Below are 22334 nucleotides of genomic sequence, written 5' to 3' on the forward strand. Positions count from 1 at the left end.
TCTTCTAGAAGAACTGTTGAATCGTCATAAGTATCATATTTTTAACATTTACCACCGATTCGGTAAGCAGTGTCTTTGGAGAAGGGAATTTAAAAGAACAGTTTCAGTGGACCATTAAAGAAATGTCTACTTTCATCCATTCCGGCTATTAGTAGCTACCCCGTTCTTTACAATGTCTTCAAAATATGGTTATTAGGAAGTGTGTACGAGTATCGTGATATAACAAACTTGTATGGTTAAAAAAGAACTAAAAATATATTAAAATAGCAATTTAGGAAAGGAAACGTGTATGCTAAATAATGAAAGCGTAAATGTAAGACCAGAGCCAGGAATGTGGATTTACTCTTGATGACTATTTAAGGCCAAAACGGACGTTATATTTAAGGTACGGCTGGTATGCGTAGTCCCTAGTTAACAAGCTGTTGAAAGTGTATGGAGTTGATTACTATTCGTGAATGTTTTTATGTTGATTTCACTTCTTCTGTTTAGGGTCACTTATATAGTTTTTGAGGACATGTTAACAAGATACGTGGGTAAAAAACACTATTCAGTGTGAGCATGTTCCAATTTGTGTCGTATTCGACTTCCATTTTAAGCTTATTTATGGTAAGTGACATTATCGATAACAATATATAATCCACCGGTAAAGAAAGATCGATACAATTATTACTGCAAGAAAGAATTGCCAGAACTCTACCTCATTCACAAGCTTATCATCTTTAAGACAAAAAGCAACTCTAGTACAAATAACGAAAGATGTTTTATTCATATGGAACTACGCAAAGGTTTGCCAATATGCCTTGAAAGTATCCACCATAAAGTTCATTGAAAGTTCACACCACATTTTTATTTTGTTTTTAAACACCGACATTGGCTTATTCTACTCGATATTCAAGGTCTTGGCCTGAATTAGAATTTGTATGAATAGCAATTGTTTAAGTTCTAGCCACGGATGTTTGTTCTTCGTGCGCATGTGACCATTTCTTCACCGCAGGAAGTTTGAAAATGACTATGTTAATGGTTTTTAAAATTAGTCTCGGTGATATTGCAATTGCTTGATAGTTTTTCTCATTATGAGTTTCTGGCCTTATTCCGTATATCTAAGATATGTTACATACGTCTTTTTAAATACATATATTTTTATGTAGAGTTTGAATACGTTTGAAACTACAAGCAATTTCCTTTGATCGGTCGAATCTATTTCATAAATAAAAGATATAGTCGATCTGCTTCTTGCCTATCGAACATTATTAATACAATGATTTTATGCAATTCCAATTAATGTTAATTCTGCAATCGTTTTAATATTTGAGGTAGCAGCGTAGCCAGCCAGCAGGTCGACAAGCCAGTGTTCGGTCAACGGAGTCATTTTGTCGGGATGACGCAACCGAAAATTACTTTGCAATTACTCTGCAAAAATATTAACCAGAAATAATAAAATAACAAAGGAAATACAAAAAGACATAGAATCGGTGTTAAAGCGAAAATCGCCTTACTTATCACACCGTGATATCTTTTCATTTTATTGTTTTAGTCCGTGATGCCATTTAGCGTGCTGATCGGGCACTTTGATAAGCATTTGTATGAAGATTCACAACAGCCCTATTTCTGACGTCATGATAACATCAACAATGAGAAACGTATTTCTGTTTGTTGTATTGTTTTCTATTGTGTTAATCATTTCGTGAGAACTATATTGTGTAATTAAAAACAAACGAAGGAAATGGTGTTGCTTTGACTGGCGTCGTTAATGAATATTTCGATAGTTTTTTCTTAATGAATAAATAAGCATATATTATAGCTGATTTCGAAAGCTTTTAAATATCTATTCACCGATATGTATCGATCTTCAAAGAAATTGAGCCTCAATCGAACCGTGTATAAGGTACCGACAGGTATAAACTTCCACAGAGAAATATGATGATGTAGATGCCTTGCAGAATCAAATAAAATGTTATCTATTTTGTCACCAGAACCACCGCGCGTCTCAACGGCAGTCGGGCCGCGCGGCAAGCGGGTGCAGACGCCGCAGCAGCCGCAGCAGGCCCGGACGCCGGCCGCCCCTGCGCCGGTGCCCGCCCCGCTCGTCCCGCTACCCGCGCCCCGGGAGCACACTGATGCGCTCGCGCACGCCGCCAAGGGTGTGGAGGCGCTCGGTGTTCTAGTGCAGTACTTGGTGTTCAGGGTGAGTGCTCTCAGTCAATAATACGTAGGAATATTTAAATGAGGAATTGTGGTCCACTTGAACCTTTGCTTGTGGTTTGTCAATTAAGATAATATTACATTGCGTTGTCTGTATAAAATACTACATAATATTATAATATTTGACGAATTATTTTTTATTGTTCACACCTTGAAAAACATCAAATATATAACCAAACAATTTTAAAATAAATTGTAAAAAAAAATATTGTTTTAAGTAGGTAACGCACCGTTATTAAGTAATTTAAATATTAAATAATTAAAATTTTCAGTTGGATGCCTTAAACGGTAGCTCCTGGCGCCTCGAAGCGGAAAGATGGCGCGGCGTGGCTGCGGCTGAGCGCAGCAGCGCCGCGCGCGCCGACCGGGACAGACAGCAACGTGCGCAGAAAGATCTTGATACCAGTACGTTGGAAATTAAATTTACTTACTTATGTACTTTTGAATTTCTTTTTAGTTTCGTGTGTTCATTATTGAAGTTACTTTTGATTTTAAACAAGTTCAATAATCTAAAAATATTGGCTTAGCTGGCAAACGTATTTTTGCAAGAAAATACTTTTCGCTTGGGGATATAAAATAGTTTACGCACTAGTTTCTTACTTACCGTTACCGAATTTAGTATTGAACTTAAATCTGTAACTTACGGTGTTTTTCTCTTTTAGTCGCAGAATGCCTGAGCAAGATCTCAGAGCTAGAGATGGAAGTATCTTCGAGGGAAGAGGCAAACGCTCGTCTTCAAGCCACACACATAGAAGAGGTGTCTGCGTTGGCGAACGACGTTAAAGGATTGAAGGTAGATTTATATTTTATGTTTAAATTTTTTTGTTATCTTTTGTATGTTCTTTTATAAACTTTAATTATTACCGTGGGATAGTGGAAAATCTCTTTATTGTTTGCGTCTTAAATCTTATAACGAATTAAATAATTAAAGTTATTTAATACCTATAGAAATAAACTTTTCCAATGAAAGACCCTAATATATATAAAGTTTTTTGTTATTGAATTTTTTGTTACATAAATTAAACTTATTATTGAAATCACATTTTAACTGAAATCTTTGGAATACTATTACGTATTTAATAACGATCTTCACGTATTAGGATACCATCGAGTCTTTGAAACACGAGGTTGCGGAGAGTCGAGCGCGATTGCACGCTCACAGTGAGATCGAGCGAACTCTCCGCGCGCAGCTCGAAGCGGCGCGGGCGGAGCTCGAGCGGACCAACTCACTGCGCGACTCCAACAAGCTCAACGATACGTGTGACGCGGCCTGTGACCCCGTGTACTGTGAGGTGGAGGAGTGCGAGCTCAGGATAAGCGCGAATGAAGAGCTGAGCAAGGACGCCACGGAGCTGGCTGCTGAGGTGAGATAATATGTTATGAAATGTTCACACTCTTACAAATTATCACCTAGCGCGCTTCCGCACTCGACTGTGATAATGTGACAATTGATTTACATAACGGTATTATGTTATAACAATAATGTGCCCATTTATATTGCATTTTAAATTTAATAAGCGTAATATTTTCATTGTCTGATGGGACCTTAAATTCATTAGGTACATTAATTGTATCAGTTACACTTATTTCTTCCCCAAATAATTTAATAAATAAAAAATCTAATGGTCAGAGTGGGTCTTACCACAAAACAATTTAAACACAGTCTAACTTTAAACCAGGGAACTGTCACTTTAATAGTTGTCTATGTGGAATACGACAAAACCAGATTAAAGAGAACCCGCGCTTAAAGTTAAACCCACAACGATTTTAGTGGTAAGACAGCAAGTAATTTATGTCATATATCTACTCCTTAACTATCCACAGGTGCGATCCCTACGCGCGGTGGTCGAACTCAAACAAGCAGAAATGGCGTCCCTCCGCGACGCCCGCAGCGAGCTGGCAGCAGAACGCGAGCGGCGAATCGCGGCCGAACGCGATGCGGGCAACGCGAGACACGCGGCTGAGGAACTACGGGAACGGGCAGCCGCTAGGCAGCGGGAGGCAGATAGGCTGCGGGACGATAACCGTCGGCTGAGGGAAGCGGCCGCGAGGGACAGGGACCACGCGACGCGGCTCGTGGCGCTCAATGAGGAGCTCCGATACAAGCTACGGCAGAAGTCGCAGGTGCGTTATAGCGATGTTATTCTGTGAATAATGATTTTAGCGTTTTTTTTTTCATAGGGTAGGGGTACAGATTGAAATATATATGAAGAAATGTATTTCAATTATCTGGTTAACCTTCATAGTTTTTATCAAAACTGTTGTGAATAGCATTTTTTATGTTTTATTACCTTAATTACATATTTAAAGTGCCAACTTAATTAGTACGTTTTATAATATCTTAATTTAATACAACAATGTTTAACTCAAGTCATTTATTGTTAAGGAAACTGGACACATATTATACGCCTTTCCAACTTCACAAATAATGTGATATTATATCTTTATGTAAGGTCTTAAGCTAAATTCAGTTTTGTAAAAAGCTGGCGTATGCACAACCAATTATACGTGACCACAACTTACTTCTTATAAAGTCTTTATAATCAACTACTATATGGATATTAAATTTATCTGAAATAAATTAAATAAATAATCATATTCCTCCCTTAGGTGGTGTCCCTACTAGCAGGCGGCGGGTACATAGACCGCACACCGATGCGCACGCGCACCTCCTCCGGCGACTCAGCGCGCTCCCCCTCCCCTCCCCCCTCGCCGCCGTCCCCCGCCACCTCCCCCGACCCGGACTCGCCCCCGCTCCCCGCGGTCAAGGGGGTTGTGGAGAAACACGACTCGGTCAGCTGGGTACTGGAGATTGAGGAGACCCCGGAGGAGATGGCGTCGAGGTGAGTTGAGCTTTATTTGTTTGACTTATAGGACTTTTTTATTTGTTTGATTACTAGTTTAGTTATTGGTAAGTACGTTTTTGTGTATTGCACAATTACATTAAGATAATTTCAATTTTTTGTTAGAACTAAGTATTTAACTAAATGGGTCAGATTATCAGATAGCTTAGTGATTGTGTTTTGCATGCATTTAGGTGTTATTAACCTAAGTTATTAACATCAAAAGAGCACACAAGTTTAAACTTGGATACAATCAAAATATCAATAGAAAACCCGCCATAGAGAAACCCCTAGTATCTATTGCTTTAAAAGAAAAAAATACACTAATATCTGTGCTAATAATTTGTAAATATAATGGCTTCATGAAACACTTATATTATGTAATAATACATTGTTTCACAGTACTGAAATAAATATTTTAAATAAAATATAAACACATTTTTTTATTGTAGATTATTTTAACAGATTCTTTAAAAACAACTATAGCTTCATTATTCCAAAGCTGTATGCAGCTACCTAATAGCAATATACCTCAATAATACGTCATTTCCAGGCTAGCCCGGCGCTCTTCCTTCCGTGCAGCGGCTTCCCCCAGCGGGGTGAAGCGTCGCGGCGGCGGCTCCCCCGGCAGCTCCCCCGCGCCCGCCTCCCCCGCACCCAACTCCAAGCTCTTCAGACCGGGCGAACTCGACTTCCCCCCGCCCCCACCGCCACTCAAGGAGTCCGCGGGAGAGGCCATTTATATATACGATGAGAGCCAGTATTGAGCGGTATGTAACGAGTTGTTAATAGGGGAGACCGATGCTGGACATGTATCAAGGGTTATGCTACTAATTAGCGATATACATATATGATTAGAGCCAGTACTGAGCGGTATGTAACGAGTTGTTAATAGGGGAGACCGATACCAAACATACAACAAGGGTTATGCTATTGAAGCGACTGAACCGAACATGGTTATGCAATAAGCATACATATACTAGTACATAGTACTGAAGCCAATGGTTATGTACTATGTCATTATAGTCGTCGATATAAGTATATGATTAGAGCCAGTACCGAATTGTAACAACTGTGTCGCTTTTACAGCATGTATTTGTATCAATGATTAGCGATATACTTAAGTATATGATATAATGATATACTGAGGATACTGTACGCTAATGGAAGTATATAACAATTTAGTCCCATCTAGGGGAGGCTGTGGATATTGTAACAACTTAGTCGCCCTAGGGGAGACTGTACATACTGAACATGTTTGGATCAAGGCAACCATTTAGTGATATAGGTGCATGTATGGAGCCAATACTAGCACCAGTGTATATGTAACAACTTGTCGCTTCCAAGTGAGACTGTTTCGGTCAACGACTCGAATATTTGATTAGAATTTATGAATGTGTAAAAACTAAGTCGCTTAGAAGACTGATGTGGATACCGAACATGTTTGGATAGAGAGATGCAGCTGCTAATTAGGAATGGTTTATCAAATGCACCAAAGGATATTGATAGGAACTTTTAACATGAATTAGTTGGTGAAGTGATGTCATTGTGATTTGTGACGTCACAATAATTTTGCAATTTTACAAGATGTGATGATAGATTAAATGGTTAGGCCATTTATGTGATTATTGGGTAGTGTATCATCACTAGAGACTTTGTTTACTGATATTCGGGACTAAAGGATAATAGACCTTTTGTCACGTACGATTAAGAGATGTTTTGTATTTATGGCTCGCGAAGCCTTCGTCGTTAAGACGATACCTGATTTGGAATTCTTGCCGGATTTTCTCTGCATGATATGGGACTATGGGACTCAACGGGATTTGTATACAATTTTTCGTATATTGGATGGAGTACGTGAACTGTCATTGTACGTTATTTGATAATAAATAATCGTTTCATTAAATATTATTTATGAGCTTATATTATTTAAATAAAGTGTTTGCTCTTTCTTAACAGAATTAGCTTATGGTGATACAATATATGTTTTGCTCGCCATTGATATTAATAATGAATCAATACGTAGTACTCGATATATAATAGATATTAAATAGAAATATGTCGCTTATTTTCTACCACTTACCCACTGTACCTTTAAGCTGAATATGTAGTGGAAAATAAAATATAAGAGGATAATTTCTATACTCATTGATAATTAAGTGTATTTGCTTTTCTCAAACCTAGCCTTACTATATATGTTACTGAATCGGCTGCGTTTTGTTTGAAAAGGTTTATGTACCTGTAAATTGCACCAATAAACTTTCACTTGTTTAAATTCTGTTTGAAATAAAAATTTCATTCATATTTTTCAGTTGGTTCTAGATTAACATAGAACATTTGAAGAACGGCTGTTAAAATTTAACACAATGCTATATACCAGTGCTCTCCTGTATCTATCTCGTCTTGACATTTACTTTTAATGATAATATATAACGATACGTACTACTTAATATTTCTTAAAAACTTTCGTACTATCCTTGCCTTCTACATCTGTCGAATCATATCGATTACAATTTATTTATTTTTAACTGTCCTAGTCTTAATCTTACTTGTATTATTTTAATTTATTTTAACTAATTTATTGGTGCAATGTTGTTGCGATGTGTTTATATGTTTAAAAATTATGATAGAATTTTGCAATACTTAAGGCCATGCTCATGTTAGTGTCAGTTGTAGGCTGTAGCAGGTCGGCGTCTGTTAACGTAATGTATAAGTATTTGTATTGTTTTGTGTCCATTATTGTATCTTAATGATTATTATAGTTTATCATGGTTGTTGGCATTGTTTTTATTTCTGTGTACAAATAGCGATTGAAAATTAGTTTTAAGTAGAGTCACGTTTGGGCGTGAATTTTAGATATGATCAGTTTTTCACAATGAATGAATACTAAGCGAATATTTGTGTTGTAAGCTAATTTAATTTGAATAATATAGATTTTGATATAACTTGTAAACACAAAGAAACCAAAGAGTCTCGTTCACCTTCGCTCTTTGTTATGTTCCTTGATGTCTGTCTACGTTTTGCATGTCTCGATAAGCTTACCAAGTAATACTTTTATTTATTTTTAAGCTATGTATAAATAATACCATTCCAAATAAAGAATTGTAAGCGTAAATAAATATGATTAGAAGAATATCTATTACGAAAAATTAAATCATATGTAAAAAAATATGTGTTTTATTTCTTCATGCCTTACCTAACTGTTATATTATTTATAAGTTGTCAATTTTCCACACTGCAGCACACAATACAGACTCGATTGAATTAAAAATATTGACTCTCGGCCAGATGAAAAGACATTATAGGATCTTTTTTGTATATTAATTATATTTGTGGCTTATTTTAGCTTATGGAAACACTGTAATTTGTACTTCTATTTTACACCAAAAAGTACCTATGACAAAGAAATTAATCTCAGAGATATAAGTAATTATAATCGATTATAGTTTGGCACGATTATATGATCCATTATTATCTATTATGATTATACTCTTAACAAGTATTAGATTATAATATATATTCTATTAAGTAATTGAAATATCAAAATATGCTTTCATTACTTCTTGTTAACAAAACGAGTACCAACTGTGACCAAAGTACATCCTTAGCGTTGAGGGATAGATCATAGAAGTCCATTGACATAATTTATACAATTAGGCTTAATTAGTGCAACTACTGGCGTCCGCGTCCTGTGAGTTTAGTTCATTGGTCTATTTCTTCCGCTAATTTTATCAATCCTTTTTCGTGAATAATATAATTTATTAGTATCAAAGATATTTATTGAATTACAGTTAGTAATCCATGTCAAATTGGATTCACATTTGTAATACCCACTACCAAATATCCACTATATTGGGAGGAAATAATAACGCCGTCTATAAGCATGGCAAAAACGATGTTAGTACTTAATATATGTCTGACTGCACCTACTTACTCAATGTACCACTTAGATGTTCGGATAATACATTTATCTTAACTATAAAATATTCAGAAAAAAACTAACCAGACCATTCAGACCAAACTATTCAGACCATTGAGATATACATATTTAGACGACACCGCCTACATCACTTATGTTCCGCTCAACATACGCCATATGGTGTAACTGCACGCTCATTTTTTATTTGTTTTAAAGTGAAACGCATCAAATATGCCTTCGTGTGTGTTACGATATTGCACAAATTATACAAATAATACGGAAAAGTGCAAAGGAATAACTTTCATCGGTAAGTACCTAACTAGATAATAATTTTTAAAACTTAGTTAGAGCAAAAAAATGGCGCACAGATTTTGTTCGTGGTGTCTCCTCCATACGTAGATAGTAAGTAATATTATCTCAATGATTCAGACGTTATATTGTGAAATAATTTGGAAAATCCAAAAGTGCACGCCTCATAATTTTTTTTTAATAAATATTTATTTATTATTATTTTTGTTTATTTAATAACAATTAAACCACATCGAATCAGACCCTGAAAAATGAAAGGGTTCTATTCCTGAGCATACTCAAGCGTAAGAGAAAAAAAAAAGACTCGATTAGTAAAGTATTTCGGTCGCTATCGTGTTAACAAGAAAAAGGATCCGCACATACAGACACACGGACGTCCAAGACAGAACTTTTTTAAACTGTTTTTTAACTAGTTTAAATAACAAAAATGACATCAAAAATATCATGAACGTTAAAAATAGTGTTTTTTCTTAATATGTGTGTGTATGTATTATCTTACAAGTGCAATGTATGATACATAAAGACATTTTAAGTTTGAAAAATCAGATGTTTTGCGCGAAGTGACAGTAGTAGGTACCCACCTCAACGCTTCGCTTATGAGGCGTGCAATAATATGAATGAATTCAAGTACATCATAAGTACATCATAGGTACATAAAATAGATATTAGTGGCCACAAAAATAAAACTGATAAAATTAGTTACATGAACAGTATGCGGTGATAGCCCCGTAGTTAGGACCAAGTGTTCGACTCAGTTAAGCAGTTCAGTAGTGGTCCAGTGACCATCATATTGTATGTTCGAACATTTCGTTCAACTGCTCAACTAAGCTTGACATGGGCATTTAGAAGCGCTTTAAACCGAGACCGGATATTTAAGCCAGACTAGAGTTAAATTGGTATTTACGGAGTAAGGTAGATATATATTATATCTAAACTATACGTTAAACCGCTACAATTTAAGGCACATTGAAATAATAAATTATTAATGAAACTTAAGATTTACTTTATATACAATCTCTTTGGTTATTAATTATTATAATTCCCTTTCAACAAAATGGATGTCAATACAGGATATGCTCCTAGACAAAGATTATGCGCAGTAATTTTCCTAATCAAATACGAATCCATTTGCTATGATATTAACTTGGGAAGTTGCTAGGATTTTGCCCTGAGGCGAATCTATTTTGAAATGTTGGCTTAGTCCGAGCTTTAAAGAATCTATTAGTCCTATTTTATACATTATCTAGATTCTATAGCATTATGGCGATTACCCTATGTCGTAAGAATAAAATAGTCCCCGGAATCACAGACACAATAGAAAATCTATTGTGCCGTGGCCCGATCGGGCCGCTCGGTGGTCAAGGGGTTACAGTTTTGATTAAGCAATCGTTACGGGCTATGGCTTTGAGTGGCCAAAAGAACTTAAATGTTTCGTAGCTAACAGGATAAATGTATTAAGTAAATCTTAGATGTTATATTGTATCCAGCATTACGATGCAATTTATTTAAAACACAGTCTAATGATAACATTAGTACAATTTTAAAAATATAAAAAAAAATCATACAATGGTTCATAATTCATGGTTGAATATGTTGTTACCGTATTACCAATTACATTTAGTGGGTCATGAACACCGTAATAAAAACGTTCAACTTTTTAAACAATTAGGTACACTGCAACTAAGTGATAAGCGAGATTTCTGTTCTAATGTGGAAAAGCCCTAAATAGATAGTAACCCTCTTACGTCATGTAAGGATGTCAGAATATGCGAACATCGAAAAATAAGTTAGCTATTTAAGAATAAATAAAAAACGTAGGAACTTAAACTTAACTCAATCTCACTAATAAAAAGTTAAAAATACATACCGCATGTGTGGAACTTTTAGTAGGTATATTTGTATTAGCTTTTCATGTTTATCTCTAGCTACACGTGACACGCTGCATAGCACATAGGTAATATAGATAACATATTATTTATTAATTAATTATTATCATAATATCACTTCATGCATTGTTGCAAACAATGTCGCTTCCCGCTGTCTATTTATCCCTTTGTATGTTCTTAAAAAAGTGCAATGGCTTTTAATGCAGTTTAAATACATACTGATTCATTGAATCACTCTATTCACTGATGAAGGTATAGATATTAAGTTTTAAACAACGCGGCCGAATTCGCGGTCGTTAACTGTTAAACGGCTTGACTGATTCTAAGGAAATTTACAATTATTTAAAAATAAAAGTCTGAAAATATATGGTAAAAAATTATTTTAATCCCAAGTGTCTAATTGGCAGAACAACCTTTGCCGTGACAACTCGTATAAATACCACTTCACTCTTCTGTGTTTCTAAATAGTTGTGGAACCCCACATGATTATAAGGTAATAATTAAAAATTAAGGATTATGTAGTTTTAAGAAGCAACTAAAAAATAACCAAATTTCTACACATGAATAAAAGAAATTAGGGCAAACGTAGCCTTATCAGTTCAACCCAAATAGAACGTATACTAAATCCGAGTGAAAATTTGCTTAGATAAGGACTGATTGAATAGTGTTAAATCCTAAACCAATATAGATAAATTCGGTAACATTGTGTCAAGGAGACGAAATACTATAGCGCATAAGGACACTCAGATACCAGCCCCTATATAAACATACAGGCAAGTGGATTAACCAAAATTGCAAAATGAACAGTGTAGTCGGGTTCACGTTGTCACTCTTCTTTGGTGAGTTGATAATATAATATATTGGCATTATATGTTATGAAAACGTCAAAAATATCTAATAAAAGCTTAAAAAATAATGAATGTCCTAACGAGTTATTCCTGTTTGAGAACTTTCACAACATGTTGTTTACAGCTTTTTATAAATTGTTTACGCTATATTTCACATTCGACGTGTCATTATATCTGCTCCAAACTTGATTTTTTATATTCTACATGCTATATAAGTAAATAACTAGAATCTACATGGGGAATGGTCGTTTTTTTAATGCCCAAGAGGCGGAGTATAAAATAATAATTGAAAATACAACATGTCAGACACAAAATAACGATTTTATAAACAAAAAAACCTTTAAAAATATTAAAAAAGTATCAATGAAAAAATATTCACATTTATTCCAACTCTTTATTCTGAATAAATAGTAACACATTCTTTAAAAGGACTACAAAGGCAGTCGTAGAATAAACATGAGCTGGGAAAGGCAATTACTCTATGCATTTTCGATTGCATTAATAAGCTTGCGTTTAATTATAGCTCTCTGTTACGCGGACGACTATGGCGACAAAGAAGCAAAAGTGAGGTTTTACTTGAGGTAATTTAAAACTGTTCTTTTGAACATTGAGTTAATAATCTTTTTACTGGCTTAGTTTTTTGAATTCATAGTAAATGTAACAGTTAATCCTATCAATTATTATGTAAGAGAAACTATAATTTGTTTCGTTTTTAAAACGTTTACTATCTGGAAAACTATATAAATATTTTATATATGTACATATAATATTTGGTATAATATAAAATTTCATAATTTGAAAAACATTATTAACCATGTTTATAATATCGTTTATTGCTATAATTTAAAAACGCTTGTAAAGAAATTTCGAAATTGAGGTTCATATAAGTATATCAAACAATCTCCGTTGAAAGCTCATAGAATCTTGATTGTACTTGACTAGAAGGGCTCCGTTTGATCACCCATTTTTTTGTTTTCAGTACCTTTGATAAATATGAAGAGCTGCCTTTACATCAATCTCATGAAATCATAAATTCATCGTGGTATAATAAAAGCCGTAATACAGTTATTTTTTGTCACGGATTTACAGGTGTGTATACATAAAGTAGATTATGTAAAAGTATATTTATAATTAACTATATAAATAGAGACAACAATCAAATAAACTAAATTGTATTGGTTCTCAGTAGGTTCAAGTACGCCATCAACGACTTAACAGTTGTCTATACCGTAGGCAAAAAAAATGTAAATTATTTGCTATGTAAAATCCATACTAATATTATAAATGCGAAAGTAACTCTGTCTGTCTGTCTGTTACTCAATCACGCCTAAACTACTGAACCAATTTGCATGAAATTTGGTATGGAGATATTTTGATACCCGAGAAAGGACATAGGCTACCTTTTATTGCGAAATATGTACCACGGGCGAAGCCGGGGCGGACCTCTTGTATTAAATAAGTATAAAAATAATTGATAGGTAAGCACGTACGATTTAAAGATCTGAAATTGTGTAAATTAATTTTAAAAACAATATACATATGTATATTTTTTTAAACTCTTTGACATTTCAATGTAACTTAATTATTATATTAAGCGAATTGATATACTATATATGTATATGTAGAGTATAAGCACAATAATAGTCAGCTTAAATAAACCAATACAGTAAAAGTTTATAACCAACGACAAGATAAAATAAAATAAAATAACTTATAACAGCAACAGATATGCTATCGCTACTATAGGGGTCTTAATAGAGGCAAGAGTTAGGAAATTTCAGTAGATAGATAGGGAGACAACAATAAACACGAAACAGTTCGACAATATTTGAAGCTTTACAATTTACAAAATATAATTTGTTATTTATATTTCAATTATTTTCAATTTAAAGTTTGAAATGTGCTTACTTTTCAATATTTATGGAGAAATATTATTTGAATTAGGTGTCAAGCAATTAGGTGACATACAACATACCTAATTGCTTGTTTTGTTTGATGTGTCGCAGATTTTTCCCGCCTCAACATAAGTGACAATTGACTTTTATTTCTAACTAGCGGTCCGCCCCGGCTTCGCCCGTGGTACATATTTACGTTTTCTCTACATAAAAACCATCCTCGTACTTCAAGGCATATAATAAAAAAAGAATTATCGAAATCGGTTCAGCCGTTCTCGAGTTATGCGCTTACCAACACATTTTGCGATTCATTTTTATATATATAAGAAGATTGAAAATATTGGTGACAAACTGAATTATATACTGTAAAAATAAAAAAATAAACACCACTGGGTGACTCTTTATACAATCAACAATACACAATTAAAAGAATCGATATATTTCTAGGTTTCCCTACTGGTCCAGCCGTGGAAGCGGTAATAAAGGCATATTTGGAGCAAGGCGAAAGTAACGTTGCACTTCTCAATTGGGAGCAGTTGGCAGCGCATTCTATGTCCAGCATTCCCTCCTCTTACCTCAATTGGGCAGCACCTAACTCTAGAAAAGTAATTATTATCAAGTATTTTACATCTTTGTAAGTATTCCTAAAAATGGAAATGCAATACTTCTACAGTTGTAACAGTTTACATGAATATGAAAGTTTTAAAGACCGAGCTTGATCTACCTACGCATTTAAGGTGATGAATTAATTTTTCTAACATTTACGGCCCTTTTTAAACCTTCGTAATTTTTATATTATTAAAGTTGTCGTGATGAAAATTCTTGACAAGAAAGTTCAATAGTAACACAATACGTCTACCGTTTTAGAAACATGATTCCATGATATTTTCTCGATAGAAAAAAAATACAAAGTTCTCATTGTTATTTTTTTTTTAATCTCTGGCATCTTCAAAATAACAAACGTAAAGTTACGACTTTTTGGATATTAACTATAAAACATACAACCTATACGTCTACCGATTTAGAATTTTGAAATATGCGATGGTTTTGAAATAAACAAGAAATGCTTGAAATTAGCGCGAGACCAGCCAATATAGCGAGAGCCGCCCTGTACCTTCCCACCCCGATCGCTGCACGAGTCATTCCCGCTACGGCCGTCACACGGGGAACTTGTGTCGCTCGCGCCATCGTAAAAAAGGGTGACAACACAATAAGACAAAATGAGACAAATGGGGACAATAAAGAAAATAAGAAGAAGAAACATAAAGGTTGGAGGAAAAAGAATGCTTACAATTGGAACAAATTAATGAAGTAAGTTGGTTTTATTTTAAATTTGATGATAATTGTATTATAGACGATGTTTGATATGTACCCCTGTTTTAAGTACATAACGAATGTGTAAGATTTTTTTCATTTATAGCATAGATAATCTTTTCAGAAATCCGGAATCCAGAAGGAAAATAAACCCACTGATTGTTCACAATGTGAACCCACTCCTTCGTAAGTACCTTTATTCAGACAAAAATGTATGTTATCAACGCTCTACTGGTTTTATCGCATGATTCCATTTTTAGCAAAAAGCAACAAAGTGCAAAGAAATAAAAAATCATGGTGAACTTAGTGGAAGTATGGTGGCCGTAATATGGAACAGGAGCTCATTGGAGTAGTATTATATTTAAAAAAATACGAAAAAATTTCAAGAATTACATTTCTTAGTAGGTGGTAGATAAGTATGTTGTATAAAGAATTTGATGTTGATATTTATTTCATTTATACTACACCTGTGCGGGAAATGGCTTAGTACTAAAACAGGTTTATATTCATATTTACATAGTAATGTGAGTTTTCATTTCGAAAAATTTTGTGTAAGTATATTAAATTGAGTTCCTGGGTGATCTGGAAACATAGTTGGGCCCGGAAGATGGCGCTGCAGTTACTCCTCCTAATCACATGAACCGATTTGGATGAATATTTGTGTGCACATTTCATTGTTGTGGGATGATTGGTTGATTCGTTTTCACATTAGCTAATATTATGTATTTTTGTTGTAAACTTAATTTAATGTTTATAATACATTATTATTGGTATAAATAAGCCAGTGTTCGTCTCACATTGCTGTACCTGCCTACCTACCCTACCAGGGCCTAACTTTGTTCTGGCTATTTTATTTTGATTATTTGTAATGAATAATTACAATTATAATAGAGTGCAAAAAATAAATACATGCGTCAATATATTTTGTGTTTTTTTAAAACAATTTTTTTATTTAAAAAAATATCATTCCGACCGCGGCTTTGCCCGCGTGGAATTAGGTTATATCGTGAATCCTGTTTTTTCCCACAGAAGTGTTCAGTTCGGATAAAAAGTATCCTATGTGTAAATCCAGGCAATTAGCTATATTTTATCAAAATTGGTAATGTAGTCTTGACGTGATTAAGTAACAACTAACAAAAAAATATACAAATTAACATCCAAAGTTTCGCATCAGTTTTACTGTATTAGTGATATCTTCCACTCTTGACTTTGACTGAGAAGAATTAGGGTTTATAACTTCTTTCAGAAATAGTACCTTTCATTTCTGGGCATGATGTAATATCTACGTCAGCATCAAATTCTATCTAAATCAATTCAGTAGTCCGCGTTATTGAGTACCATTTCATTTTTTCAGAGTAACAATATTTTTTGTTATTTTAAAGATTATTTATAACCTGTATTATTTTGTAAAAAAGTAAACATTACGAAATGATAATAATTATTAATAATGTCTAAGTAGTTGTTAAAAAGAAGATTATTTGTTTATAAGCAAGAAAATAAAACCAATAAATCAACAATTAAATAAATGTATGACAATATTATAACTGTATGACGACTCCATACATGTTTGTCCCGAGTCGGCCAGCGGCAGCGCGGCGAGTTTGCAAGAATGACTTCGCGCACACCCGCGTTCGCGATAGCGAGCTATTAGACTCCGCCCGCCAAGCAGTGGATTTTTTTTTGTGTATCGTCTTAAGGATGAAATTTCATAAGATTATTTAGTGAAATAATTATTTAACGTTCACGTTCTTATTGACTGATATACATTTAATTTTCATTCATCAACGGATATAGCTTTTAATAAAGTTTAATTTTAATTATCGCAACATAAAAAACAGAATCGGTAATTTTTTTAAATGAACATATAACTAAGTCGTTAATCGTAATTCATTATATTTTAATACTCTTTTAAAATATCATTAATGATACAATTATGTACAATTCCACACTGTAAGTTTAATTTGAACCAAAATTTCCAACCGTGTTAATGGCAGTCACGTGACTCATTGGTTCAAAATGTTTTTTTCGAAATTGAGTCCAAAAAATGTGAAAGTGGTTTACCGAACAAAATGCCACACGTCAATTTTATTCAAAAAAGCAATAACACAAAGTGAATTATTCGATGATTATAATAGAATCACGATACTAATTAATTGCTTTTTAAGTATCCATATTACAATTATCTAATTAATTAACAATATTAGGCGTATAACAGTCTGTGGTATAACTAGATCCCTCGTGTGGTGTAAACTTAAGGCCACTTTTGCTTATAACTCCATTAAATACCTTAGTTTTTCATAACCTTAACCTTTTGACCGCCAGAGCAAAAACGCATCGCCGTGCCCTCCACGCCAAGCCACAAATTCAATGAGATAACCTTGAAAATAGTAGGGATTCCAAAATGTTATCGATAAACATAATAATTCACGTCTGAATATTTGAATAAACAGCTTATAACACAAAAATAATATTTATTTAACCTCATCTCCTACTGTAAAAACTTAAGACCACATTAAATAGCAACTATCAACAAAAAAATCAACCTTTTGAGATACAAAAATACATATAAAATTGCAGCAAGTTACAGCACTATTCTCTATCAGTTACGCCCCATTGGCATGTATACATGCCAATGGCGCGGGCAACCATCCTTTTTTTTATAATCTCTCGCTTCTGATTAGGGATGTATGTGTAGCTGTATATTATTATAACTTATCGAGTTTATTTATTAAGTTTATATGAACTATAGGTATTATTGTGGAGTGTTTATTTGTAAATATCAAAACAACTATTACCTTTAAATAAAGGGAATTGCATTATGAGCTATTACGCACTGTCGACCAGTCGCCGGCGACTGGACTTACTCCTGGACGACAGTGCGCAAGCCCCTATTTAAACTATAGTAAGTCACAGTCGCCGGCGACTTGTCGACAGTGCGTAATAGCTCTAAAACTACATATTTATTTTCCAATCATTTAGTTTAATACTTGAGTTATTACAAATACTAATTATATGTAGGTTACCATATTTTGATATGACATAGCGACAATTTGTATCATAAGAATATTCTAATAAAGGCACTCACACTCTCGGCAATACTCGATAAAATATTTTTACAACTTTCCGCACTTAACAACACGGCACGCGCTTACGACGTCACCAGTCCGACATCTATTCATGTCAATGGCGCAGAAGGGATTGCATATCGATACTGTGCTAGGGATGCGCATGATTGGTGAAAAGGAAAATATTCAAATCAACAATATCCACAATATAGACAATATGGTATTATACCAAAGAATGTAGTATTTACCTTTTTTCTCAGTGACTAAGCTTATATATTTTTTTTGTAGTTATTACAAAAATTAAGCGAATTAGAGTAATTTCGCTGAAATTTTAATGAAGTTACTTGAATATTACACTACATCACTAGTAGGCACGTATACATGTCATTGGCGCGAGAGAACATGCTTTTTTAGCCATTAATTAAGTTATTTTTTGTCATCAAATATTTGAATAACTACTTGGCAATTTTGTTTACTGTGTACAATTATGTAATAACTGGGGATTCAGTTCATAAACTGTATAAATAAAACAGGTAAAAGTAAAGGTTTAATATGTTTATTTTGTATTTATCTATGATCTGTTTCTTGGCATGTATAGGTGTCGTTGGCGCACAGGGCACGATTGCGCATGACATCTATAGATGTCATTGGCGTTCAAAAGGTTAATCCGCTGCATGATAGTAGGTTATATAAATAAAAATGGATATAAATTAAGCCCAAAACAAATCTGCTCTAAAGAATTTGGGAATTCAGTAGTCATTATGTCCAATTCAAAGTTTAGGTATTAATAACTAAACTAAATATTTTTCAAAATGCTTTTATTTGCTTAATAGACTATTCGCTGTAAATGTAATTGGGCGAAATAAAATATTGGAATAAAACAAGCAATTGCTGAATATCAAAGGAAACTGACTAAAATTCGTAGTTATTTTTACTGAAATAACTTTACAAATTGGATTTTTATTTGTATACTGGTAATGTATTGGTTAATTGAACAGAATATGACTATATAGTTTGCTATATGGAAAAAAATAATGGGACTAACGAGTTGAGGGATTATGATTATTATTACCTACTACCTATGTATTTAGTAATCTGTAGTCTTTCTTATTGTTTAACCTAAACACATGTCAGCGTAATGATGTTAAAGAACATTTTCAAAATCCCTCTACTGGTCTGACTTATGTAATTAATTTCTTGTTTTAATATTTTGCTATTGTTCGTTCATGATGTCTTCTACTGTTCAGATTATAACATTTTTAACCAAAGATTGACTTGGTTGGTTCAGTTTGTCTTCATTTTTAATCTTAAACTGAAGGTTATCTTAACGAACCTTTTCAAATTAATAGTTACACAATTTTTATTAATTTTTTCCAGTTTCCCATTTGTATAGATGTCTGTGTAACTAAAACTCAATACGGAATTCCGTATTGAATCTCATTGAATTGGAAACTATCCGAAAACGTGCACGGGCATCTAAAGACGTAATATAATAGCACGTCACATAATAGACAGACGGGCGACGGCAGCTTGGTTTTCATACAAATAGATGCACTTGCTCAAGTTTAATATGTAGTCTGTGTACTAACGGCATGCTGACTTCATTGCTCAAAACCATTTCATATAATGTCTGTCGCTCTCTACAAATTAAAATTTAGCTCTAATTACTCCAATTATCGCTTAAAGTGTTGAATAGAAATGAATAAGGCAGATTTAACTCGTATTTTTGTACATTTAGCTTGGCGTCCGCTTTGCTGAAACGCTCGGGAACCTTTCGGCTGTCGGCGTTGACTTAACCAGGCTGTATTTAATTGGACATTCTCTGGGAGCACACGTCTTTGGAATTGCGGGAAACAATTTAAGACATAATGGAATTCTTTTGCCCTGGTAACTGTATTTTTATTTTAATCACAGAGGCAACCGTATTTACTTTACATTATAAGACACTAAGTAAAATAATCTCTTAAGAAGAAATAAGTTTGAATTAAATTGTATATTTAATTATTTTCATCAACATCAATTTCATGATTTCATAATCATCTTGAAATGTTGAACAACACAAACGAAGCCTCACTTGCCAAAAAGTTTTTTTCAAAAAATACACAAAATATCACATATATACTGCATAGTGTTATATTTTAAAATTCGTTATATATTTAAAATATTAAGCCACAAATGTTGCCAAAATGTTACTTATAAATTGCAAATTTATTTTTAAAGACTATAAAGTGCACTTAAGTCGTGCTTAACAGCCGCGTATTTCTGTTTTCATTACAATCGTATATTACAGGATTATCGGACTAGATCCAGCGGCTGTAGGATTCGAAAATAAACCCCCAGTTTTACGACTGAACCCGGGGTCTGCGCTACTAGTTACTGTCATTCACTCGGATCCAAGTAAATATGGTAGTAAGGCATCACTTGGTACTGTTGACTTCTGGCCCAATTTTAAGGTAGTGGGACCAGTGGTACAGCCAGGATGTCAAAATAGACCGGCACCCGTGCTCTCAGCGGAAGGTAATTTGATTCTCCTTTTGATAAAATATAGTTAAACAGAGCCTTAATTATTATAAAAGATTAAAGTTTGATGTTTCATATGATAATAGATTAGAATTTTGTTGTTCTCATTTACTTATTACGTAAGTTCGATCATCAACAATTATTTAAGAAGTTGTGCAACATAAAGAAAATTGAACAAAAACACATTTCACATTATTAACAGCTGCATCTAATATTATTGTGTACATCGATCTTTCTAAGTGTTTTTATTGTATAAGCAACATTTATAGATCGATCTTCTGTCTATCGCAGTATTTAAAAATAGCTAAAATGAATTGTACAACCCTAATCTATTCTTGGTTAGTGGCTGACATGCGCCAATCAACAATTAACGTAACGAGCCGCACTCGGGGATTAGCGACAGTCTGTCTCCCAAAAATCGATATTAGGTTTTATTTTTAATCTAAAACTCTAATTTAAAACTTGTCAAAGTTTAGCCCAGTCTGCAATATGTAAATGTCAACGTCTATTGTTATTACAAATATTTCACGTTTCTAATAAAATAAAAATAATATTGTATACATCTACATTTTAATATTAGGTGTTTATTTTAGTTACTTGTGTCGTAATTTCAAGAAAATATGTAATTTTCATTTTTTTTTCAGATCTCTGCAACCACCACAGAAGTTGGCAGTTATTAGTAGACTCTATAAAACACCCGGGAACACTTATAGGGTCGCGAGCAAGAAACTATAAAATTTGGAAACGATACACTACCGACCAGCGTCTTGCTACGACCTTATCCATTGAAACATTTAAAAAAGACTTGTAAGTGGATTGGACTACTATTATTTTATCAAATCTCATGAAAGTGCTTTTCAAAAACAGTATCACTTGAAAACCTCTTTTTTATTTTACAGTATACTAACATGTATGTTTAATACTAACATTAGAAATATAAATAATAATGCTATGCCTCATTATATTTTCAAAATCTACAAGGTACTTTGAAAATACAATAAAACTCTATATTCATAAATTAATTGTAATAATAGGTACTTATGTGTTCCATAAGTTTATTTTAACTCTTACGTACATATTTATAACATTTTATGAAATGTGGTATAATCGGACTTCGAAGGATCAAGAACCTGTGTGAAAACTTTAATTTCTGTTTCAGGAAACCCGGAAATTACTATTTCGTAACGAATGCCGAATCTCCGTATGGTTTAGGCGTAGATGGATTATGATCTGATATGTTTTATTAAATAATTTTATTGTTAATACTTATTATTGTTAAATAAAAATTTAAAAATTCATGAAATATTTCATTTTTTTTCTCACTTTCACCTACATATTCAACTGTTTTCCAAAGGTTAATAAATGGTCACTTATATTGTAACTATAAGTATGATTATCTTTTACAATAATATTTTGATCATATTTTTTATTAAAATATTTTTTTTCTGATTCTACGGCGGGAAAACTACCTAAGTCATTTATGAATCCTTTGAAATTCTAAATGTTCTCTCTCTTTAAATTGTAAAATGTTCC

At 33.5% G+C, this 22334-nt stretch overlaps 3 protein-coding genes across 3 annotated transcripts in view; all 3 read left to right on the plus strand.

Annotated features, from left to right (window-relative positions):
- Nucleotides 1–8214, plus strand: part of toc (toucan) — a 91115-nt gene extending 82901 nt beyond the window's left edge. The window contains exons 6-12 of the mRNA XM_090120497.1: nt 1974–2185; nt 2475–2607; nt 2865–2995; nt 3303–3566; nt 4027–4326; nt 4813–5045; nt 5599–8214. Coding sequence (XP_089976623.1) covers nt 1974–2185; nt 2475–2607; nt 2865–2995; nt 3303–3566; nt 4027–4326; nt 4813–5045; nt 5599–5812 — 1487 coding nt within the window. The 3' untranslated portion in view covers nt 5813–8214. The remainder of the gene's footprint in view (nt 1–1973; nt 2186–2474; nt 2608–2864; nt 2996–3302; nt 3567–4026; nt 4327–4812; nt 5046–5598) is intronic.
- Nucleotides 8215–11877: 3663 nt separating this feature from the next.
- Nucleotides 11878–22104, plus strand: LOC149908922 (phospholipase A1-like). Its single transcript, XM_090120498.1, has 8 exons — nt 11878–11998; nt 12531–12588; nt 12987–13096; nt 14350–14507; nt 20020–20168; nt 20572–20798; nt 21446–21608; nt 21961–22104. The coding sequence occupies exons 1-8, from the start codon at nt 11959–11961 to the stop codon at nt 22028–22030; spliced, it is 975 nt and encodes a 324-aa protein (XP_089976624.1). The 5' UTR covers nt 11878–11958; the 3' UTR covers nt 22031–22104.
- Nucleotides 14966–16138, plus strand: LOC149908923 (uncharacterized). Its single transcript, XM_090101486.1, has 3 exons — nt 14966–15213; nt 15341–15402; nt 15477–16138. The coding sequence occupies exons 1-3, from the start codon at nt 14966–14968 to the stop codon at nt 15515–15517; spliced, it is 351 nt and encodes a 116-aa protein (XP_089957612.1). The 3' UTR covers nt 15518–16138.
- Nucleotides 22105–22334: the final 230 nt, after the last annotated feature.

The sequence above is a fragment of the Colias eurytheme genome, chromosome 4 (genome assembly GCF_061535395.1).
Source record: "Colias eurytheme isolate Ceu_HAF_F1 chromosome 4, ilColEury1 Martin Lab GWU primary, whole genome shotgun sequence".
In the NCBI taxonomy this organism is placed as follows: domain Eukaryota; kingdom Metazoa; phylum Arthropoda; class Insecta; order Lepidoptera; family Pieridae; genus Colias; species Colias eurytheme.